Source organism: Urtica dioica, chromosome 1, assembly GCF_054948205.1.
Source record: "Urtica dioica subsp. dioica isolate 48M chromosome 1, U.dioica_male_clone48M_v1_H2, whole genome shotgun sequence".
Taxonomy (NCBI): Eukaryota; Viridiplantae; Streptophyta; class Magnoliopsida; order Rosales; family Urticaceae; genus Urtica; species Urtica dioica.
The window spans coordinates 15,431,605-15,457,961 of NC_142756.1; the positions used below are offsets into that span (position 1 = coordinate 15,431,605).

Consider the following 26,357-nt stretch of genomic DNA (forward strand, 5'->3'; position numbering starts at 1 on the left):
AAAGAATATCAAGTAGTCTAAACATATGATTATAAGTTAATGAGGTTTAACGTCATGTCGTCCGACATGTCGTTTTCTCCTCTAACTTATCTGTAATGTGAGAATTTATTGATAATTTATGTATTAGCGTTGTTAGTCCTCCAAATCAACTCATTTAACAATGTAGAAGAAAGTTTATGAGGACCGAACGAGTCCAAAGGAGCAAAAGAGAGCACGTTTCACGTAATTGACTGGGAATTCGTGACCTTTTTGTAACGAAAAAATAGAAATTCGTGACTTCTATGTCACGAAAAATTAGAATTTCGTGACTTCTATATCACAAAATATTGGGATGTCGTGACTTATTTGTCACGAAAAATGGGGATTTCGTGACCTTCCTGTCATGAAACATTGGGATTTCGTGACGTAGTTATCACGAAAAAAACTCTACAAGTCACGAAACAGTATGTTTTCATGACATTTCAGTGCTATTGCTACCGTACATAAGTCACGAAAACGACCCCAATTTTGTGAAATAAGCTTTCTTTCGCTGTTTTTATTTCATTTGTGACGTAAATACATGCTTCTAGACTGTTCAATGAGTGAATTTCAGAATATCAATCCTATAATATATGATATTAATCAAACTTAAGATTAAAGAGAAGTTTGATGCATTTAAAGGATTCGCTTGGATCACAAGACAACGACATGGAGTAATTTTTACAACGTTTTAAATACCTAAATTACAAAGTTTATGAGTTTAGACTATATCTTATTATGTAAATTTTAAAATGATAACATTAGACGAATAAATGTTTGAACAAAACTTTGTAAGACATTACACGCAAATAATTTAAGATGGAAAGAGGTCAGAATCAAATACAATACATCTAACATTATATTTGTTAGAATGATATAATATTTTTAATGAAACAGCGATGGGGAACACCCGATGAACTCCGACACAACCATCGTGCTCTTCTTTGAACCATTCAGCTCGGAACCGGCGTCTGAGTCGGAGATCCCTTGCCTGCACACGATGTACTCGTATGACGTGAGGTTCATATTTATGTATCTAATTTCATAATTAAAAATAAAAAAAAAGTGTCTAATTTATTAATTATTTATGTGTGTACTTTAATATTTTCATGGAATTTAATCAAACTAATTTCATAAAAATAAAAAATGTGTCTAATTTATTAATTATTTATGTGTGTACTTTATTATTTTCATGGAAGTTAAACCAAACTAATTTCATAAAAATAAAAAAATGTGTCTATTTTATTAATTATTTATGTGTACTTTATTATAACATATAAGGACAAAGAATAGAGAGAGAGAGAGGTAGGTGAGAGTGGGGTCCATGAGATATTGACATTTACAAAAAGTAAATAAATAATGATATAATGGTAATTACATAAATAAAAAAAGTGTCAGAGGTCTTATTTGTGACGTTTTGAAAAAAAAAATCCAAAAAAACTCAAAACACTTTTTTTTACTCTTAGAGCAATTTCCCTATTGAAAATTCTTCATAAAGCCTAATACAAATGCAATCCAAATAAAGAAGCCCGTTTCTAGAAACATTTTCTAGAGGAGTTTTATCCAAATAAGTTCATCGAATTCTCAGTGAGATGAGGTTAAGATTATATTCTAGAAAGTCACTCGCTCGTTTGTCGTTGTGATGGAAAAGTTATACGCTCAGTGCTATGTTCGTAACATAAATAAATCTGTTATCTATATATAGTTGAGTTTGTGTATATCAAAACACTCACAATAGTACCAGCAGTCTTTTTATTTCTTAAGAAACTGAAAAACACAAGTCCTCAATTCATTTAAATTCTCTAGTCTCATCCAATTGGTCTCACCTCTCATCTATTTGTAAAGACATCCTCCAACCATCTTAAATTTTCTTCGGCCAAATCATACTTTTTTTTTCCTTCCCAAAAAATAAATAATAATAAATAAATTTAGTGATACTGCTTCAACTCGTATCCCCTTAATTATCCAATGGGACTCAGAGAAAGAGTTAAGATCGTTGAGCTCTGCAAAGTGGAACCGAACGGCATTGCCACGGCCACTGCTCCGAAACATATTCCTCTCAGTTTCTTTGATTTGCTTTTCTTAAGATCGTCTCCAGTACAACGCGTCTACTTCTTCAACACGTGTAGCTCTGATGTAATTCCGAGGCTCAAACAATCCTTGTCCCTCACTCTCCGCCACTTCCTTCCCCTCGCCGGAAACGTTGTCTGGCCTGAATCCTCTACCATTCCGTTTGTCCGCTACCTCGAAGGCGACAACGTTTCGTTCTCTGTGGCCGCGCCTGGCCCGGATCTCGACTTCAAAATTCTCTCCAGCATGGACGTGGCCTTCGAGAATGAGGCCTACTATGCCCTCGTTCCAGACCTGTCATCGTCTAATGAAAAAGCTGCGGTGGTGGCTTTGCAAGTCACGATTTTTCCGGGGGAAGGGTTCTCACTGGGCGTGACGCTCCACCACGCTGTGCTAGACGGAAGATCGGTGCACATGTTCATTAAGTCTTGGGCCCACGTTTGCAGGTAATGACAATTTTTTTTTTTTTTTTTTTATATTACATCAAATATTATGCATTTATTTGAAAAGATTTTTACACAAATATTACTAAACTAATATAATTTTTTATTACTAGATAATTTTTATTACAAAAATACTAAAAATAGGATAGATAACTTTTTATTACAAAAAATACCATTTGACTGTTTTCTTATTTAATGACTAACATGTTACGAAATATTAAAATTGTTCACGATGAATACAAAATCCTGTATTTAATGACTGATCTCTTATAAATGTTTGAACGGTATTCAAGTCAAATTTTATGTTGTGGTTGATTTAGGAAAAGAGACATATATTGAGTAATATCTATGTCCAAATCTGTTATTTGAAATGACTTTAATGAAATTAACGTTTATGTATTTATTAAAAATTTGATGATTTTTCGAAGAAAAAGTGCGTTGCAGATATTCTTGTTCAAAGGAAAATGTGCATTAGACCTCAAGTTTCTCTTTATTGTTTATAGGATGGTTTGCGGATTTTTTTGTTAAAAGGAAAATGTGCATAAGACCTCAAGTTTAGTTTCTCTTTATTGTTGTTAAAGATACATGTAACTTAAAAAAATGAAGTTTTTATATGTTATATCTGGTTTTGTAGGTCCCTCGACCAGGAGGGGTTTTCCTTTCCCCTGGCGGAGGAGCTAACACCGTTCTATGATAGAACCGTTGTCCGCGACCCACGTGGGTTCGCTGAGATTTGTGCGAGGAATTGGATGAGCATAGACGGACCTGGAAACCGAAGCTTGATGCTAATGGAGCACAAACCTTTGCCGGAATTGGTCCGCAGAAGTTTCACATTGACCCGTCGAGACATCGAGAAGATTAGCTTGACCATATGTCCTCAGATGACCAGGGTGTCCACGTTCTCTCTAGTGGCCGCTTACGCATGGGTGTGTATGGTGAAGTCCGAGGGAATGGACTCTGCCAATGCAAATGTGATGCTTGCGATCCCATGCGATTGTCGGTCCCGCTTAGATCCTCCATTGCCGACGAACTACTTTGGTAATTGCATCGCGGGTGGCATAGCCATGGCTAGAGGGAAACATCTTGTGGCAGATTGGAGAGAGGGTTTGGTTACGGCTGTGAAGTCAGTGGTGGAAGAAATAAAGAGCTTCGATGGCGATGGACTTTTAAAAGGGGTTGACGATTGGTTGCACCTAAAATGGGACTCTTACGATCCAAATAGCCTCGGAGACAAGTATTGTGCAATAGCTGGATCACCTCGGTTTGAGGTATATGCCTCAAATTTTGGATGGGGACGGCCAGCGAAGATCGACCTTGTATCGACCGAGTCAACGAAGATCCTTCTACAAGACGCCAAAGATGGAGATGGGATCGAGTTTGGGTTGGTTATGACGAACACTAAAATGGAAGCTTTTGCATCTATTTTCCGTCAAGGTCTACATTTATTTACATAAAATATTTTTTTTTAATATTAGTTTTGGGATTCCGACACAAATATAACTAAATTGATGTCACTTTTACCAAAGTTAACTAAAACTCAAAATTTGACAGTTCTATGATTAAATAGTTGTGCAAAAACTATGATATCCTTTATAATTTGCGATAGATCAGTCACGGAATATATAATTTCGTGATAGTTTGCTCACAAAATTCTATACTTCATGACCAATTTCAATTTTTTTTATAGATCGATCACGAAATAAGAAAACAATTCTGAAATCGTATTTTTGTAAAAAAAAAATTCTTATCTCTAATTTTAGTAATAATATTGTCAAATTTTGAGTTTTTGGTTAATTTTGATAAAGTAATATGAGTTTATAATATTTGTGTCAAAATTCTATAATTTTTCATAGCTACGAAAAATATAAACACACAAATTTAACTTAATAGTACGAGATCTACGCACGTTGAATGAAATGTGAATGTGACGTGTCAATAGTTCTAGGGTACACTCCACAAGGCCGGCATAACGAAATTAGAGGCCTAAAGCGACGATACGAAATCCGGCATTTTTTGAACACACGCAAAATAAATTTCACATATGGTAATCATAATAGCAATACCATGAAATAATAAAAATGTTTAATAAAAATATGTTTGTCAATAAACTATCACAACCATGAACTTCATCTTCAAATTCTTCACTCCGATATTTTTCGTTTTACATCACACAAAAAACGAAAAACCTGCAAAGATGAACAAAAACAAAAACACAACTTCAAAATTTTACTTTTCTTACATTTTGCGATGCAAAAATAAACTGGCCAAATCATTATATTCAAGTTTTCCCAACAAATCTTTTTTAATAGAAAACATAATAGTGAGAAAATGGCATTTATTGTCCCTATTTTGAGATTGGTAAATTTCTATGACTATTTTATCTTTTTCTCTTAAGAATACCTCACATCTAACACACAAAAATGAGCATCGATTAAAATAAAAACATAAAGTGGGGCATAGATGCCTACCACTAAAAAAATTGGGGCAATCTTGTCCATTCCTCTTCCATAGCCAGCCCAGATAATCGTTTTTATGACATTGTTGACCTCAAGTAAGATTTTATTAATTTCAACTTTGAAAAGCTTTTCTCTGCAGACGCAACAGTCGCGAAAATGGTTAATAATATTTAGTAAGCAATATACGCATTCACAAAAGAATTCACTATTTTTTTTATGTAATCAAGTATTCCAATTGGGTACCATTAGTTTGTTCTCGATAAACAACTCTTAATATTTTTAATTCTGAAAAGCAAGTATAAACCATCAATATTCCAAGATTCCCCATGTTTTAAAATATTTTCAAGATTCAACCAACATGTTTTCAAAACTTTTTCGTCCAATAATTTTAGCTTATCAAAAGTATATATAAAAAAGACCCAATTTCTTTACGATACTCTTGAAACTGCTCAAATCTAATTTGAATTGAAGAAGCAACTCGATCAACCGTATATAAAAAATAATCAATTTGAAATGATTCTTCAAGAGATTTAGAATCATCAGAAACTATTGACTCATCGAATTGTCTCTTTCTACGATTCGCACGTCTTTCACGAATTTGCGATTTTTCTCCCATGTCATTTGCAATTATTTTTGCCAAAATCATGGCAGATGTGAATCCAATTTCTCTATGTCTCTCAAAATATGAAACAAGACCTTTTAATTGATCTAATGCCACATCAATATGCATATCTTTACTTTGTAAACTCTTGCTAACAAATTAATAGCATGTAAGATATCATACCAAATTTTCATGCCTAGCAATAATTCAAAATCTCCAAGTTCATATACCGCTAGACATTTCATTTCACTCTTCATTTTAGGATTGTCGATTGCTTCTGCGAATTCTGATAATGCATCTCTAAATTTTAGAGCTTGATACCTAGTTGCTTTGACTGTTTTATTCGACTTTCCCAAAAAGATTGTGACAATAGACTACTACAAAACAGTTAACAGCCTACATTTAAACACCGTAGTTATAAAAAACATACTACGGTGTTTCCATCGTAGTCTTTCTCACCGTAGTCTATCTTCTTTACCATTGGTTACAGTCTATCACTGTAGTCTGATATAGTGAAAATTGAGTCACTTTTTTAATAAAACTACGGATTTAAACTGTATTGTTAAAAGAAACACTACTACAATACATTGTAGTCGTCACTTATGAATGAAGTCAGAATGAAACTTTTTAATGTAGTATAAAGTTATGGATTAATTTAGACTACCTATGTTTAACCGTAGTTCTCTATTTAGAATTCTGTTTATCTACTATTTTAAAATGTAGTCTCAACTTATGAATTAAGTCATACACTACAGCTTCTAAACGTTGTATGAAGTTATGGATTAATTTAAACTAACAATTTTTACCGTAGTCATATATTTTGAATTCAATTAGTCTACATCCTTAAAATGTAGTTTTAAATAGTTTAATATTAATAAGACTACACATTTAAAAATAGTCTAAATGTATGCACAAATTTCTATTTTTATACCATAATTATAATATTAAATTTCATATAAAAATATGGTTCAAAAAAGTAAAATCAATATACCAAAATGTAATGCGCACCATTCAATTTCATATAAAAATATGATTCAAGAAACTAGAATCAATATATCCATAGTGAATGTATCTAAATTTAAGTAACATATTCAATATCTAACTAAAAAAATTGCATGCCTAATTCAAACTTTGAAGGTTGACCGCCCATTCTTCGCGCATCACATCGAGCTCGGCTTAAGTGTAAGTGGTTTTTCCGTTGAACTGTTTACACATAAACAATATATGTCTTAGTTTTCTATTATACAAAAATAAGTTATTTATGTTGTCAATGGTGCCCACAAGAAGAGTAGTAGTGTCTCTTTACTTGCATACATTTGATGTAATATAGTCTCACGAAGACTCTTGCTTGTAATTGCTTATTCATTAATAAAAGTTGAAACGTTCATTCATTTTTCCTTGTCTGTTTGAAGCTTTATGATAAAATCTTAGTCTTTATTCCATAAACAAACTTAACAACTTACGAAGAGACAAATGTAGATTCGCATGAACAAACTCTTCGTAGTTTGCTTAAAACAATATATTCGCAATCTAAGGGTCAAAGGACTATTGACCTTAGTACGATTGTTTGGAGAATCTATGATGTCTGGTTATGGAGCATAGAGAGTTGGAGACTCTATACTTCTTCTACGTATATTCCGAAGGTACTGAATTGACCAGTGCACTTCTAGAGACAAAATAAGAACAAACCATTTAACCTCTTATGTCTCGAAGTCACTACGTATGAATTGCATCGTGCTTACCTTAATCCTGAAATGAGACATGACATTTCACAGCTTACGTATTCTCATTTGAGAAAGTCAGAGTTCAGACTCACTATGTGATTCTAAACAAGGCCTATTGGTGAAGTACTAAGTTGTGAAGATGTCATGAGTAACTTTGTGAAGTTCTCATAGATATGGAATTCATGTACAAGATTGCTGAAATACAATGCATATCACCTCATGCTTTGTTCCTTCGAATGTGAATAAATGAACTGGCAGTGTCCAAATCGAGTCTTGACTCTTTTGGATGAAACAATGTGACTTGTTAGCTCCTCGTCAATACATTGTTTCTAATTTATTCACAAGCAACAAAGGAGTTGAGGAAATAACAGTTAGAAGGGTAAAATGGTAATTTTGTAAATCCCGACTAGCTGATGATATTCATGAAGGGTAAACATAGATAATATTCAGTGGATCCATTCATTACAATAAGGTTGAATTCTTGAGTAGAAAATAAATTCATTTGAACCGAGAGATTTTCAGTGTCAACTCTTTAGTGGAGTCAGTTGACATTAAGCTAAACTTGGAAAAGGTTTGTGAACTTTTGAGTCCAAGTGTTTTAGCTCAAGCTTTGTTCATTTGGATCCATGAGGTCACTGTCACAAATTATATCGAGTAGGAATAGTTAAACTAGAAGCTAAGTCAAAAGAAGAACGAGACAAGTTTTACGAAAATTGTCAAAAGGGTATTTTTGTCTTTTTGGACATAGGACGAAATGAATGTCAATAAATTTTTTGACATTGTCATATGATGACAAATGAAATAAATTTTACTCCGCTATACTAGTGTAATTGGGCCTTGAGGATTAATTTCATTTTATAGAATTTTTCATTTTATAGAATTTTACTTGAAAATTCTTAATGGGCTTTTCTTATATTGTCATGAACAAATAAAGAAACATCTAGAAGCATGTTCTACAAGGCCAATTTCGTGCATACCATAGAGAGAAAAAGGGATTTATTTTGTGCATTGATGTATCAAGATACTTGCCAAAAGAAAAAGAGGAAACAAATTTCCTCCATGAGGAAAGGGAATTTCGGCCACCAACCAAGAGCAGGAACAAAAGAGGAAACAAATCCAAGGCCTTCTAGAAGGCATTATGGACGTGTAAGGTAAGGGGAAAAGAGGAAATACGATTTGCTCATGAATGCTTTGAATAAAGAGGAAACTACTTCTTTCTGAGGCCAACCCTTCTCCTATAAATAGGACCCGTATTCCTCTCATTTGATTCATCCCACATAAGTTAGAGATTGAGAGCTTCTCTCTCTAGACCTTGTGGTGGCCGAACTCCTCTCTCTCTCTCTCTCTCTCTCTCTCTCTCTCTCTCTCTCTCTCTCTCTCTCTCTCTCTCTCTCTAGTTTTCTTTCGTTTTTGTTTTGGCACCTAGGTCCTCATTTGATCTAGTGTTTTTAGCACTTCGACTTTGAGACTTGTTCTCGAGTCGTCGTGTTTAAAAGTGCCCACTCACTAATTCCTTTTCTCTCGAGTGATTCTTGTGATAGAAACTATTGTGGTTGCTCGTGTTGCTGAGGCAAGAAGAGAGACGTGCTGCGAGGGGAGACGAACGTTGCAACTTTTCAAAAGCTTCTCAACGTTCAAGCTTATTAAACCCTAGATCAATTCCAACAATTTATACCCTAAATAAACAAAACCCATTTTTTTTACTACACACACACACAGATATATATATATATATATACATATATATTTTATATATATATATATATATACTATTTTTCATTATATTATAACTTTGTATTTACCTTACCTTCTGTGGAGATGATGTATTGGTCAACAATGTCGTTCATATACTTTAGCACATGATATCCACACTCAAAAGTTGATGGTTGCTATGAATACTACAAGTCCAGACATAAGATTTAATAATGACTCATTTGTTGTCAATGGTGCCTACAAGAAGAGTAGTAGTCTTTTCTTATGTACATTTGATATAATAAAGTCTCACGAAGACTCTTGCTTGTAAATGCTGAATCATTAATAAAAGTTGAAACGTTCATTCATTCTTCCTTGTCTGTTTCAAGCTTTATGAAAAACTATAGTCTTTAGTAAATGAATTGTAGTTAGTATTTTTAATTACTATGTAATTAGTATTCGACGACTATGTTTAATACATGGTGTTAGTCATTCATCGTTGTCACTCGATGTAATGTTAGTATCGATATCAACATCGTCTCCCTCAAAAACGGCGTACGCCTCATCTTCTTCATCCACTTCTTCATCATCTTCAACAACAGTAACAAGCTCGGCCGTAGGGGTTTCGTGTTGATGATTAAGATGGTCGATATTTGACAATTATATTGTCAATGGAATCGATGCTGAAGTGGTCGGATCAACTTCAGAAATGTCCTATATCCCTCGTTGATTGCATTCCTGAACGATTTCCCATTCGCGACCCTTAACGAGATCTTGGATGTAAAACACTTGCTTCGCTTGAGTCGCGAGTATAAACGGCTCTTCTGTAAACCACTCTTTGGCGGTATACGAACTCGTTGCTCCAGTGGTCTTATCAACGTGCACTATACGTCATGCATTGTACTTGTCACCATACCATATGCATTTGAATAGTACGACACGACAGTTGTGTGTATAGTTCAGCACGATTACGTCTTCCATTCGACCGTAAAAGTTGAAGTCGTTCACGGGCACACAAACACCGCTATTCTACGTGATCCGTTGGTTATCACGACGACGAGTGATGAACTTCACGCCATTCACAAAGCAACTCGGATACTGATGAGCAATTTGCATAGATCCCGTAGACAATACGTAAAGCTCTTCAGACACGTTGGAACCACTAACTTTCATGTCATAAATCCGAAATATGCAAATTAAGATGATGTCATTAGCAATTTTAGTATGCTTTCAGCAAATGAATCCTTTCAGTTTACCTTTTTCGCAAACCAAATGAAACCGTTCGTGCCACTGCATCTCAAGCGATGTGTGTGGAGAAGCGTACAATCGCTTCAATCGATCTTTCAAGGGAAAGTATCGTAATATCTTTTGTGATACATTCTTCCCGGTTGGCTTCCATCTACTCTCATTGCAAATTGGGCAAACTTCTGCTTTCTCGAGATCTTTTCGAAATAACACACAATCGTTGATGCACGCGTCGATCATATCGTATCCCATGCCGAAACGCTTCAGCTTCGCCTTTGCCTCGTAGTGTTTTTTCGGAATTCGATTACCAATTGAATGAGACTTCCTCAAGAGCTGCAACAGTTCTGTAAACGACTTGTTCGTCCAATGGTTCGTGACTTTGATGTGTATCAACGAAACCAAGAACGACAAAGACGAAAACTCTTTGAATCCAGCGTACAATTCTGCTTCCAACTCGACGAACAAGTCTTCCACTTGCTCATCTGCACGCACTTCACTCGGAGTCGGATCCGTAAAATCGTCGAAGTCCTCGTGATCCATTATATCATGGAGAGCATCGTGCAATCCACCAACTCCTCTTTGGTTAGTCTCGCTGGCATCTTCTACTTGGGTAAGCACATGACGTTCGCCGTGATGATACCATTCGGTGTATCCCGGGGTAAACCCTGTTGTCAATGATGCCCACAAGAAAAGTTGTAGTCTTTATTTTGTACATTAGATGTAATAAAGTCTCACGAAGACTCTTGCTTGTAATTTCTTATTCATTAATAAAAAGTTGAAACATTCATTCATTCTTCCTTGTCTGTTTGAAGCTTTATGATAAAACCTTAGTCTTTAGACCATAAACAAACTTAACAACTTACGAAGAGAAAAATGTATATTTGCATGAACAAACTCTTCGTAGTTTGCTTAAAACGATATATTCGCAATTTAAGGGTCAAAGGACTATTGACCTCAGTATGATTGTTAGGAGAATCTATGATGTCTGGTTATGGGGCATTGAGAGTTTGAGACTCTATAGTTCTTCTAGGTATCTTCCAAAGGTACTGAATTGACCAGTGCACTTCTAGAGACAATATAAGAACAAACCATTTAACCTCTTATGTCTCGAAGTCGCTACGTATGAATTGCATCATGCTTACCTTAATCTTGAAATGAGACATGTCATTTCATAGCTTACGTATTCTCATTTGAGAAAGTCAGAGTTCGGACTCACTATGTGATTCCGAACAGGACCTATTGGTGAAGTACTAAGTTATGAAGATGTCATGAGTAACTTTGTGAAGATCTCATAGATATGAAATTCATGTACAAGATTGCTGAAATGCAATGTATATCACCTCATGCTTTGTTCCTTGGAGTGTGAATAAATGAACTGGCCAGTGTCCAAAATTGAGTCTTGACTCTTTTGGATGAAACAATGTGACTTGTTAGCTCCTCGTCAATACATTGTTTCTAACTTATTCACAAGCGATAAAGGAGTTGAGGAAATAACAACTACAAGGGTAAAATGGTTTTGTAAATCCCGACTAGCTGATGATATTCATGAAGGGTAAACATAGATAATATTCAGTGGATCCGCTCATCATAATTTGGTTGAATTCTTGAGTAGAAAATAAATTCATTTGAACCGAGAGAATTTCAGTGTCAACTCTTTAGTGGAGTCAGTTGACATTAAGCTAAACTTGGAAATGGTTTGTGAACTTTTGAGTCCAAGTGTTTAGCTCAAGATTTGTTCATTTGGGTCCATGAGGTCACTGTCACAAATCACATCGAGTAGGAATAGTTAAACTAGAAGCTAAGTTAAAACAAGAACGAGACAAGTTTTACGAAAATTATTAAGAGGGTATTTTTGTCTTTTGAGACATAGGATGAAACGAATGTCAATAAATTTTTTTTGACATGGTCATTTGATGACATGCATCACTCGGCCAATATTAGTTTTATTGGGCCTCGTGGATGAATTTCATTTCATAAGAATTTTATTGAAATTTCTTAATGGGCCTTTTTCATGTTGTCATGAATAAATGGAAAAGCTTCTAGAAGCCTTTTCTAGATGGTGTTGGGCGCCTACTACACAAGAGAAAGAGAGAATATTGTGTGCATAAATGTATCAAGATACTTTCCAAAAGAAAAAGAGGAAACAAATTTCCTATGCATGGCATAGGGGAAATTCGGCCAAGACAAGTCAAAGGAGAAGAAAACATAAAAGGAAACAAATCCAAGGGCTTTCTAGAAGCTCCTTGGCCGTGTGACTCTATGGGCTAATTGGCAAATTTGGCTCATGAATATGTGATATTCTATATAAGAGGAAACTACCTTATTGAAGGTAATCCCTCCCCTATAAATAGAGGCCTTATTCTTCTCATTTCATTCATCCAAGTTTTAGAGATTTGAGAGCTTCTCTCTCTAGACTTGGTCGACTCCTCTCTCTCTCTCTTTCTATTCATTTTCGTTTTTGGTCTTGGAACCTAGGTCCTCATTTGACCTAGTGTTTTAGCTCTTCGACTTCAAGAATTGTTCTTAAGTCGTAGTGTTTAAAAGTGCCCACACACTAATTCCTTTTCTCTCGAGTGATTTAGTGATAGAAACTTTCGTGGTTGCTCGAGTTGCCGAGGAAAGAAAAGAGACGTGCTGCGAAGGAGGAGACGAACGTTGCAACTTTCCAAAAGCTTCTCAACGTTCAAGCTTCCAAAAGGTTAGTAATCTTTTATGCTCATTATAGTTTTTATTTACGTGTGCTTGCTCTTTGTCTAGGTTAGTAAAAACGTTTTACTTGTAAAAAGAAATTTTTTTAAAATTCCGCCGCTTACCAAAGCGTTAAACTTTTTCTTAAACCCTAGATCGATTCCAACAAACCCCTTGTTCAAAAGGTTATTCTTTACGACCCCGATGTCCAGACATCTCACGTTATAGCAAGACTTACAAGGACAACGATAATGACCATTTTCGTTAGGGAGTTTACTTGCAACGCAGATAAACTCGTTAACCCCTGTTTTATATTGCAAACTCAACCGATTGTTCTCGATAATCCAGTCCCTACTTGGATTTGACATTCTTGAATGAGACGGGAAATTGGGAGATAAAAATGAATCGTTAGAATTCATTTTGTAAGAGTGAATTATTGACATTAAGAGGTAAAATTGAGAGTGAATATTTGAAATTTAAAGTGAATTGTTATGAAATTGAGAGTGATGAATTGTTAGGAAATTGAGAGTGACTCGTTTACATTTGAAAGATTCGAGAGCGAATTAGTGAGAGTGAAAGAGAAATTGTGAAAAATATGTATTAATTTGAAAAATGGTTAGAATTCGTTATATTACAAATAGTTATTATTCTACCGAAAATTCGGCAGAGTTTTCCCTAAAATATTGACTAACCAAAATCTGCAATTTAAAAAAAAACACATATATAACCAACCAGGTCTATCCTATTAACATACTAAATACTAAACCGAGCCTCTGTGGCTTGGTCGCAATAAATTTCAATAATTACATTAAATGTAACATGTTACTAATCATTTTAAAATATATTACTAATTAATCTAACTACATATGATACTAATTAACTAATTAATTAAATTTTCAACAAATTGCAATCAAACTACACGAACAATTAAACTCAACATATATCCATAAAACTAATTAACAGACAAATATCCATTTCAATATTCCAATTCAACTTTCTAATTTCAATATATAACAATTTAACTCAACATTCCAATTTCAACATTTATTCATTTTAATTTCAACCATTTAACTCAATATTCTAATTTAAACATATATCCATTTCAAATTCAATTTCAATTTCAATTTTCATTTCAATCTAAATAACAATTATATAAATATTGTCACTAACCTTCAATGGCGAGGTAACACAGTGTCGGGGTTAAGGCTGATCACGTCGGGGCTGGGCCGGGGGTGGTTTAGCGGCGGCGGGTCAGGGCTGGGCCGAGGACGGACAGCGGCGGTGGGGGACGGCCTCGCTGATTGGGGTCGGGCATGGGTTGCGGCGAGCGGGCTGTTCACGGGCGGCGAGCGGGGCTTGTCGTTGGGAGCGGGACGAACCTGCAAAGAGACAGAGTGAGATGGCGATGAAGGTGGGAGAGAGAGAGAGAGACGTACTGGGGCGGCGGGGCTGGACGTGGGGCAGGGCAGCAGGGGTGGTGGGGCAGCGGGGCGGCGAGGCGGCCGGGATTGACGTTGGGTGGGGCAGCGGGGCGGCAGGCTGGTCATGGCGGGCTGGTCGGAAATGGAGAGAGAGATGAGTGATTGAGAGAGAGAGAGAGAGAGACCTTGGAGGAGGACGACAAAGGGGTCACGGGCGGCGAGGGAGGTCACGGCAGAGGTTGAACGAGCGTCGGAGAGAGCGAGAGAGAGAGAGAGGCTGTTTGGGCGAGGAAGAAGACGCTCGGGTATTTAAAATACCCTAAAACTATTAGGTGCGACAATGTCGCACCTAATACTCTTATTCGGTGCGACATGTCGCACCTAATGTCGCACTGAATATAAAATTACAAAACCAAAAATATTCGGGGGGAATTTTCTGACCGTTTCAAATTTTAAACCCATTAGGTGCGACACATGTCGCACCTAACGGTATTAGGTGCGACATATGTCGCACCCAATAGTATCCGGTGCGACAGATTGGTATCCGGTGCGACAAACATCAGCGAAATTTTTAATTGCTTGGAGGACTATCTGGTGCGACATGTCGCACCTAATATGCACTTAGGTGCGACATTTAGGTGCGACATGTCGCACCTAATACCCTTCCGCACCCAATATGTTAATTTGTAGTAGTGTAATTTTAATAAAAGTAATTAGTAAATTGATGTAATTTTGCATGAATTATTTTAAACTTATGAATAAATTCAGTATAATTAGGTCTAATTTACTATTAAATAACTTATTTATGGGTTCGCTAGATATATAATCGTAGAAATATAATAAAATTGCTATATAGCCAAATTTTTGTTAATAAAATATAAATGACCATGCCTTTTTATTAGCATGACCAAATTTATGTAAATATCTAAATTTGCATAATATACAAATGAGTATATATGGAATACTTGGATTGTCCAGATCATGACACATCATCTGAATAGCTATTTACATATCATTAACGAAAAATTAATTATTTAGCAATTCACAAATTTTTAGTTACTTAGTTACTTAGAATTTTATTAATTTAATTAGGTAATTAATATATTATACATTTTTTTAATTAAATAAGTCTTAAAATCTAGGTTAATCTTTGTGAATAAAAAATTAATTAATTAAAATTGTCCGATAGGCCAATATTAACAAAAAATAGTAATGTTTGATTACTTTTAATCAGTTAACGGGTCTTATATAACGGTTTTTACATATAAGTTTGTTTACATAGGTTGTTACGTGTCTTAATATAAACTTTTACTCTACCACACTTGTGGCATAGCTTACGGTCAAATTTTGGTGCGACTCGTTCATGGCGGGTCTTACAATTATATTCTACCATGTCTTTCTTGTGGTGGGCCCTAAGGTCATAGTTACGAAGTTCATGGAGGTAAATTTAGGAAAAGAAAAATTAAGTTGTAAGTACTTGAATAATATATGAGTGAACAAAAAAACAAAAAAAAAACACCTTACTTGTAACACAAGCTATCATGCGTCTAATTTGTTTTGCTAAATGATTGCCACTGTTTCTTCTACCCCCACGTTAGGTCTAGTGCGACGGCGGCTTCATTTCGCTGTCGTGCCTTTGTCTCAAGAGGGTAAGATGTGGCGGCGTGGTTTAGGTAATGGAGGATGAAGCCTTCATTGAAGAGTAGTCCTTCGCTTATTGGAGTTATGGTCTTGCTCTTGCAGCGTGGAGGAAGAGGTAGCGTTGCTTTCTCCATCCGATGAGATGGCATGTTGACGAAGTAGATATAATGCTTGGACACCCTAATGTTTGGGTTCCTCAAAGGAAGACACATCTATTCTCTTGACGAGGCTCTTTTGGCGTTCGAAAAAGACTGGACGGTTGTGGTTCACATTTTGTGACGGCTTCAATCGACACAGAAGACGCTTCGGCGGAGGAGCGGGTGGTGCCAGAGCAAGATTCGATTTTGGCGGGAGGTGTGGTTGTGGTTTCACGGTCCTTCATCACTATTTGGTGGTGGATATCAGCCAGTATTATCTACTTCTATATCCGTAATTTCTCGTAGGAATATGCCTTATTCACACTCTTCGGACTACTAAATCCAAAAGATGTGACAGTATCGTTGAACTTGAGATACCATTGTCGGGAAGCTTGTTTAAGTCCGTATATTGACTTCTTCAATTTACATACCATATGTTCCTTTCCGTCAATCACAAAACCTTCAGGCTGATCCATGAACACTTCTTCATCTAAATTCCCATTCAGAAAGGCAGTTTTCACATCCATTTGATGGAGCTCTAAATCATAATGAGCTACCATAGCCATAACAATCCTCAGAGAGTCCTTTTTAGAGACAGGTGAAAAAGTCTCATTATAATCAACACCATCTTTCTGAGTAAAACCTTTGGCAACGAGTCGAGCCTTGTGTCTTTCGATATTGCCATTTGAGTCGAGCTTGGTCTTGAAGACCCACTTGCACCCGACTCTTTTACAACCTTCAGGCAACTCAACAAGGTCCCAAACTTCGTTGTGATCCATTGATTTTAACTCTTCTTTCATGGCGTCTAACCACTTAATAGAACTCTCACTTTCTATGGCTTGTGAAAACGAAACTGGATCATTATCAATTCCTAAGTCGTATTTCGACTCTTGTAGATAAACCACATAATCATCAGAAATAGTGGATCTTCGTTCTCTTACAGATCTTCTTAATGAGACTTCATGTGGTTCATCTATGATAGGTTCATTTGGTACGACATAATTCAGTGGTGCTTGGTCGTTAATTTGTTGTTCTTGCAAATCATTATCATGGTCATAATGAACAGGAACAACAACTTGAGAAGAAGGTAGAGGCAAATGTACTTGCACTCTAACTTCTTGGATTTCCACATTACGTGGTTCCGAACTCTCACTGACTTCACCATTTTCGATGAACCTAGCATTACCAGTTTCAACAATTCTCGTACTATGGTTAGGACAATAGAATCGATACCCTTTAGATTTTTCTGGATAACCAATGAAGAAACCACTGATTGTTCTTGAGTCCAGTTTCCTTTCATGTGGATTATAAATTCTTAATTCCGCTGGGCAACCAAAAACATGCAGGTGCCTTAAACTAGGTTTTCTTCCCGTCCACAGTTCAAAAGGTGTCTTAGGAACTGCCTTACTGGGAACCCTGTTCAATAAATATACAGCGGTCTTTAAAGCATGCATCCACAAAGATTTGGGTAAAGAAGAATTGGTTAACATACTCCTAACCATATCCATTAAAATACGATTACGCCTTTCTGCTACACCATTTTGTTGTGGTGTTCCTGGCATAGTGTATTGAGCATAGATGACACGGCTTTCTAGGAACTTAGCAAATGGATCAGGGCACTGTCCATTTTCATCATATATTCCATAGTATTCACCACCTCTGCCAGACCCGACAATTTTCACATTTCTATCTAATTGCCTTTCAACTTCATTGACAAACACCTCTAGGGTATCTACCGATTGAGATTTTTCATGCAACAAATAGACATATCCATAACGTGAAAAGTCGTTGATAAAAGTGATGAAATACCTTTTTCCACCAAGTGATGGAACGTTATATGGCCCACAAATGTCGGTATGTATAATTTGAAGGAGCTGTGAGCTTCTTGTGACTGCTTTCTTAAGCGTGTGTCTTGTGTGCTTTCCCTTAATACACTAAACACAAACTCCAAGATCAATCAGTCCAAATCAGATAGGATATCATTCTTTACCAACCTTTCGATTCTTTCTTTGGATATATGACCCAAACGTTTATGCCACAAGTAAGCAGACGATTCATTAGATAAACCACGTTTAGTACCAACATTATGATGCACAGTTAAAAGAGTTTCAGCAAAAAAGGTATCAAGCTTTAGTTTATACAAACCATCACAAAGAATACCAGAACCCAAGAAAAGATTTTGTTTGAATAAACTGAAACATCCATTCCCAAAATTAAAAGAGTACCCAGCTTTATCGAGTTTAGATATGGAAACCGAATTGCGAGAAACAGAAGGAACATAAAAGGTTTGAAAAAGGTCTAAATAATGCCCAGTGTCTAGGACTAAACGATAGGTTCCAATGGCTTCAACTTGGACTTTGGCTCTGTTTCCCATGAGGATGAATTTTTCATTTTGGCTTATGGTTTGGGTCGTAAGAAATCCCTGCATCGTATTTGAAATATGAGCGGTACAACCAGAATCAAGCCACCAAGTATTATAAGGAACTTCAGCAAAATTTGATTCGAAACATACAAAAGCACTAGGCTTACCCTTTCTTTCGAACCATGCCTTACGTTTTGGGCAATCTTTCTGCCAGTGACCAGTCCTTTTACAGAACCGGCACGCATCTTTGCTTAGTTCCTTCTTGTGGATTCGGACAGATGACTCATTAAGCTTTGATAGTCCTTGCTTGCCCTTTCCAGTCTTCCATGGTTTCTTTCTAGCTCCTTTATGACCAACGAGATTGGCAGAATGATTTCCCGATTTCTTAAGCCTCACTTCCTCTTGAATGAGCATACTTTGTAATTCATGCACATTCCATTTATCCTTCAGAGTGTTGTAATGCACATGAAATGTGCCATACTCAGGAGGTAAGGAATTGAGGATGAACGTTACTAGGAAATTTTCATTCACTTCCATTCACATGGTCTTCAGTCTTGCTGCAATGTTCTTCATTTTGACAACATGCTCATGCATGGTACGAGAACCATCAAACTTTAAGGTGGTTAACCTACCCATTAGTGCCCCAGCCCGTGACTTATCAGCCGAGTCGGACTGAGAGCTTTCTTCCACAAACTTCATAAATTCCTCAGCACTTTCAGTTTTCTTAAATGTGGACTTGATGTTGTCTTCTACAGTCATTCGCATAAACATTAGGCTCAGTCTGTTAGATCTTTCTCAAGCTTTATGGAATGATCTTTGGTCAGCGCTGCTAGCATCAGTTAGAGCAGCAGGTTTCTCACTTAAGAGTGCCGAATCAAGATCCAGAACACCGAGGTGAAACTGAACTTGTTCAGACCATTCAGATAAATTAAGACCATTGAACTTAATAACAGATGTGGCTTGCGACTGAAGAGAAACAGGAAAAGAGGCTGCAAAATTAAATAATATATGCTCACACATTAATGCTTTGAGTAATAAACGTAATCTATAATACAGATTCAGAACACGTAAAATAAACATACGGTACATATTGAAGTCACCTTTGGGTAGAACAACAATATATACAATAAGGTATACATAAATGATGCTAAAAAAATATTATTTTTTTCTCACATAATAGGCTATTGACATACTTGTATTAGATATATTTGCAATCTTTGGATATACTAAACATACCTAACCAAACATATCAATTTCCCACCATAATGTTCATGAATTATAAAACGAATAATCAACCTTTGGGCGATCCGAAAATATTTTATAACCATGAACTTTAATTTATTCATGACAAGAATCATAAAATACCATAATGTCTTTAACTTAAAAGCATCACATAAACATGAGTAAATAAATTTATTTTAATTTGATATCCAAAATAAAACGTTATAATTTGGCCACTTTGGTGACTAACAAATTAATTCCTAATATAGATATATATTAAAATAAAAAAATGACTAATATGTCAAACGATTTGGGTAATATCAAAATACCTAAAAGGCATACTTTATTTATCAATCGAAAATATATCTCGACATTTAATAAGATATATGAATACAGTAACCCTAATTACCAAATCGTCCATACACAGACTTCTTGATCTTTTCCGAAAGTAAAGCAAAATAACAAAGAAAAGTACATTACTGTGTTTTGTCATCATAATAAACAAAGAGATGTGTATTCAAGAGGATAGTTGAGACTATCACTGATTATATGCAAAAGAATAATAATTACTCTTAACATTAGGTAGAATACTCTATGCATATCAATCAAAACATAAACGAATAAAGTTAATATCCATCACTGGCACAACCAAAATTCCAAGGCTTTCATTATATTTCAATAAACGAAATTGCGTGAACTAAGAAAAGGAAATAACTTTATATATACACACATGAACTGATAAACGGTGGTATTGACTAGAACCATCAGATCAACTTTACGCGGAGCGTGAAACTTAATCCCAAATTCAATTTAATGAGACAACAAACACCGATTATGTATAGAAGGAATTTTGACAATCAACGATAAAGCAAGCAATATGAATAGATAAATTTGAGTGCGATCATAAAACAACCAACATAATTTCATCCAGTAATAACTATATAAAACAATTCATAAACGGAAAATCACAGTTCTATAAGCATGGCTCTGATACCACATGTAAAGCATAATTTAAACGATCCTAATCAGCCAAGATCTTAGAACTAGATGATTCTCACAGAACATTAGGGATTGAGAAAACCTACCTCGATCCATGACGAGAGCGACGGTGACGGCAGCGGATAATCACCGGAATTGATTTCTCTCTCTTGACCTCTTTAGACTTTAGAGTTTTCTTTTGATGGCAGAGGAAAACTACGTAATTGATTGAGAGATGACCAATCCCTAGAGTTTCCCTTTATATAGATCCACCATCAGGGTACAATAGGAATTTTACCTTTTAATTAATTAACCAATAGAATTTATCTTATTTATTATCAAACCCTAATAGGTAATACACTTGGGCTACATTATTTTCCACATACAAAGCCCACTAATAGGCTCTAAGAAATATATGGTCTAACAATATACATATATATATATATAGACAATTAGATTAGTAGTGCAATAGCTCACCTATCTCTTTTTAAAATATAACCAACGCATCATTTTATATAAAAAAAAAAAAAAAAATAGTCCACCAGACCGAACTAAAATAAATTAACTGATTCAGCTAATTTAATTTTTTTCGGGCCGGTGACTATTGCTAGAATCTTAAGAGAAACTAAAAGAATGGCTAGTTGCAACAACATCTTCTTATACATGTATAATATATTTATTTAAACGTATATAAAAAAGCGTACAAATATGTATATGTGATTATTTATGTGCCACTAGATTCTATTTAAATAAAAATATAATTTTAAATTGCTAGTAGTTTGCAACATGTAGTGTTTCAGAGAATACCAAATATAAAAAATCCCACATGAATTACACACATCTAGTTTAAAACAGCCAAAGGATTATATAAAAGCGGTAATTTCGCTTGGAGTTTCACACCAATGAGCCTAATCATTTTGATAGTTTAAAATTTTAAAAAGTTGCCCAGGTCCATGAGCTTTAATTTTTTTTTAATTGTTTAGTGGGAATTGAATTAAAACCGTCCCCTTTTTGAAATAAAATTGAACCAAGCCGATTTTTGTTGAACCGGAAACCGGACTGTTTTTCATCCGGTTTACCCTGGTTCCAACGAAATTTGACGGTTTTGTTTGAACTAGTGCCGATACTTGTTCAAAATCCGATTTCCGATCGATTTTTGACTGGTTCCTCCGACATTTCAAACTTTGAGAAAACCACTAAAACATTATAAAACTTCGTATATAGGTTTTAAATCAAAACGGTTTTAGATAAAAAAAAAAAAAAAAAAAAAAAAAAAAAAAAAAAAAAAAAAAAAAAAAAAAAAAAACCAAACATAATTTCAATTTTAAATTGAATGCATTTCAGTTTCTTATTATTTTGTAGTTAAAATGTTTTTTTTTTTGCTTTAAACAACTCTTCAGTGTGTAAATGGGGTTTGGATTTTTCATTTATTTATTTATTTTAAATAAACCAATGTTTGAATGTGACAATTGGGTTTCTTCAAGTGTGCTTCTTACTCTTTCCTTAACTAATTCATCAAACAAATATGCACTTTTAATGCCAGAAATATCTCAGTGTAGAAATATATTAATTTTTAAAAAGCTTGCCTGATCTATATATTAAAATCAACAATTTAATTTTTTTATCAAGGGAAATTATAAAATTTATCCTTAAATATATAGGCTCATAGGCTATTTATTTAAAACCATATAAACTTGGCCTATTTTATAGTAGCCAAAACTTAATATGGCTATGGGCTTCCTTGTTCAAAAAATTATAGGGGCAATTAGGCCAATATCTCACCCTCTTTTAAAAAATGATCAAAATTTTATTTTATTAAAAAAATAACTAATAAAGCTGAAGTAAATTAAATTAAGTGATTTAGTTACTTAAATTATTTCGGTCTAGCGGACTATTTTCTTCATAAAATAAAACTTTGTCTCGAATATAAAAAGAAATTAAGGGATTGGCTAGTTGCAATAAATTTTTCGAAATTATGTCAGTTTTGTGTACAAAAATATTTTTTAAAGTTGGAGTGTAACTTCAGGTATCATGTCTTACATAATTTATTTAATAAAAAAATTGGCTACGTAAGCCACCTAAACTATAGGAATTGTAAATTAGCCAACCTTTGGTAAATAATTTGTAAATAGCCAACTTGCATACGTGGCAGCCTATTAACTACCTAAAATATATGTTTGGTTGTGTTAAATAAGGCTTTTATTAATCTGTTAATAAGTTTACTTGGCTATTTACAAGAAATTAACCAAATGTGGGCTATATCTCAATCCACTATATCTGTGTGGCTATATAACTTAATAACCCTTATTTAATTTTATTTAATATATTTAGATTTATTTTAGAATTATTTATTTAGCCTCTAATTTTAATAAAAGTAATTAGTAAATTGATGTAATTTTGCATGAATTATTTTAAACTTATGAATAAATTTAGTATAATTAGGTCTAATTTACTATTAAATAACTTATTTATGGGTTCACTAGATATATAACCGTAGAAATATAATAAAATTGCTATATAGCCAAATTTTTGTTAATAAAATATAAATGACCCTGCCTTTTTATTAGCATGACCAAATTTATGTAAATATATAAATTTGCATAATATACAAATGAGTATATATGGAATACTTGGATTGTCCAGATCATGACACATCATCTGAATAGCTATTTACATATTATTAACGAAAAATTAATTATTTAGCAATTCACAAATTTTTAGTTACTTAGTTACTTAGAATTTTATTAGGTAATTAATATATTATACATTTTTTTAATTAAATAAGTCTTAAAATCTAGGTTAATCTTTGTGAATAAAAAATTAATTAATTAAAATTGTCCGATAGGCCAATATTAACAAAAATAGTAATGTTTGATTACTTTTAATCAGTTAACGGGTCTTACATAACGGTTTTTACATATAAGTTTGTTTACATAGGTTGTTACGTGTCTTAATATAAACTTTTACTCTACCACACTTGTGGCATAGCTTACGGTCAAATTTTGTTGCGACTCGTTCATGGCGGGTCTTACAATTATATTCTACCATGTCTTTCTTTTGGTGGGCCCTAAGGTCATAGTTAAGAAGTTCATGGAGGTAAATTTCGGAAAAGAAAAATTAAGTTTTAAGTACTTGAATAATATATGAGTGAACAAAAAAACAAAACAAAAAACACCTTACTTGTAACACAAGCTATCATGCGTCTAATTTGTTTTGCTAAATGATTGCCATTGTTTCTTCTACCCCCACGTTAGGTCTAGTGCGACGGCGGCTTCATTTCGCTGTCGTGCCTTTGTCTCAAGAGGGTAAGATGTGGCGGCGTGGTTTAGGTAATGGAGGATGAAGCCTTCATTGAAGAGTAGTCCTTCGCTTATTGGAGTTATGGTCTTGCTCTTGCAGCGTGGAGGAAGAGGTAGCGTTGCTTTCTCCATCCGATGAGATGGCATGTTGACGAAGTAGATATAATGCTTGGACACCCTAATGTTTGGGTTCCTCAAAGGAAGACACATCTATTCTCTTGACGAAGCTCTTTTGGCGTTCGAAAAAGACTAGACGGTTGTGGTTCACATTTTGTGACGGCTTCAATCGACACAGAAGACGCTTCGGCGGAGGAGCGGGTGGTGCCAGAGCAAGATTCGATTTTGGCAAAGCGGATTATTTTGGCGGGAGGTGTGGTTGTGGTTTCACGGTCCTTCATCACTATTTGGTGGTGGATATCAGCCAGTATTATGTACTTCTATATCCGTAATTTCTCGTAGGAATATGCCTTATTCACACTCTTCGGACTACTATTGTACACCAAGCTCAACCTTCGTATTTGTTTTTTTTTTTATTATTATTACGCTGTGTTTGTTTATTTTTCATTTTTTTTCATTGTATTTTACTGTGGATTGGATATAGAATAATTATCGTCTATTTTTTCGTTATGTGAGCACTGTTAGAGTTTTGTCTATACAGATTTCCATAGTAATCGAATATCGATTGTTTGATTTTCTTGATCAACCACTTTCATGGAGAGTAATTTGAAAGAACTGGATATGTGCTTGAGCTTCAGTATATGTCTCTGTTTCTTTTTACATGTTAGAAATGTGTACGAATATGGTCATCATGTGTACATAATGGTAGATCTGATTTAATATTAATTCTTCGCCCCTTGTATTTAGATGCTTTATAAGAGATTTCTACCAAATTTTTAATCGAATGTTTTCGTGTTAATTTTTTATAACGAAAACTATATGAATGACAACTTTTAAATAATAATAAATTATTTATTAAAATAAATAAATAAATATGAAGAAATGTTACCTTGTCTTTATTGAAAAGGGAGTTTTCCAAAACTATGAGTAAAAAAAATGCAAATGATTTGTTTGGACTTTTTTTTTTAAATGTCACAAATAGGACCTCTAACACTTTTTTCATTTATGTAATTATCATTATATCATTATTTATTTACTTTTTGTAAATGTCAATATCTCATGGACCCCACTCTCACCTACCCCCCTCTCTCTCCCTATTATTTGTCCTTATATGTTATAATAAAGTACATATAAATAATTAATAAAATAGACACATTTTTTTATTTTTATGAAATTAGTTTAATTTAATTCCATAAAAATAATAAAGTACAAACATAAATAATTAATAAATTAGACACATTTTTTATTTTTATGAAATTAGTTTGATTTTATTCCATGAAAATATTAAAGTACACACATAAATAATTAATAAATTAGACACATTTTTTTTATGAAATTAGTTTGATTTAACTTCCATTAAAATAATAATGTACACACATAAATAATTAATAAATTAGACACATATTTATTTTTATGAAATTAGTTTGATTTAATTCCATGAAAATAAAGTACACACATAAATATAATGCGGAAAATAAAAATATTAATGTGTAAATAATGTGTCATTTATCGTGAAGTGTTGTTGACACACATTAATTTTTACAATTTCATAATTTCAAATGAGAAAAGAATGTTAATAGTCTAAACATATGAACATAGGTGAATGAGGTTTACTTACCTAGAAGATTATGCGGAAATAATGTGTCCTATTTTGTGAAGTGTTGTTGACACACATTAATTTGTACAATTTCATCATTTCAAATGGAAAAAGAATGTCAAGTAGTCTAAACATATGAACATAGGTTAATGAGGTTTAACGTCATGTCGTCCGACATGTCGTTTTCCCCTCTAACTTATCTTTAACGTGGAAATTGATTGATAACTCATGTATTAGCGTTGTTAGTCCTCCAAATCAACTCATTTAACAGTCTAAAAGCAAGGTTATGAGGACCAAACGAGATCAAATCAACGAAAGAGAGCATGTTTTATGTACTTGACACGTATATCTTGGAATTCGTGACTTCTATGTCACAAAAAATGGGGATTTCGTGACTTTCCTGTCACTAAAAATGGGGATTTCGTGACTCTCCTGTCACGAAAAATGGGGATTTCGTGACTATCCTGTCACGAAAAATTGGGATTTCGTGACGTATCTATCACGAAACAAACTCTTCAAGTCACGAAATCGTACGTTTTCATGACATTTCAGTCACGAAATTGGATACTTTGATGAAATTTATTGAGAAATCTCTCTTTTATTTCATTAAATACGTCTTAAGGGACCAATGGTTGTTATAAATTTAA

The 26,357-nt window shown here is 34.4% G+C and overlaps 1 protein-coding gene across 1 annotated transcript; it reads left to right on the plus strand.

The window, feature by feature from the left end:
- The first annotated feature begins 1,980 nt into the window (after positions 1 to 1,980).
- Positions 1,981 to 14,335, plus strand: LOC149407479 (malonyl-CoA:anthocyanidin 5-O-glucoside-6''-O-malonyltransferase-like). Its single transcript, XM_089620311.1, has 3 exons — positions 1,981 to 2,534; positions 3,166 to 3,965; positions 14,130 to 14,335. Exons 1-3 carry the CDS (start codon positions 1,987 to 1,989, stop codon positions 14,333 to 14,335), a joined length of 1,554 nt encoding a protein of 517 aa, XP_089476437.1. The 5' UTR covers positions 1,981 to 1,986.
- Positions 14,336 to 26,357: the final 12,022 nt, after the last annotated feature.

What these genes read in the sequence shown, in the direction of transcription:
- LOC149407479 (XM_089620311.1), top strand. Translation starts at nt 1,987, where the DNA reads ATGGGACTCAGAGAAAGAGTTAAGATCGTTGAGCTCTGCAAAGTGGAA. An exon ending in TCTTGGGCCCACGTTTGCAG is followed by an intron (nt 2,535 to 3,165) that starts GTAATGACAATT and finishes CTGGTTTTGTAG; the next exon opens with GTCCCTCGACCAGGAGGGGT. An exon ending in TGCATCTATTTTCCGTCAAG is followed by an intron (nt 3,966 to 14,129) that starts GTCTACATTTAT and finishes GAGGTAACACAG; the next exon opens with TGTCGGGGTTAAGGCTGATC.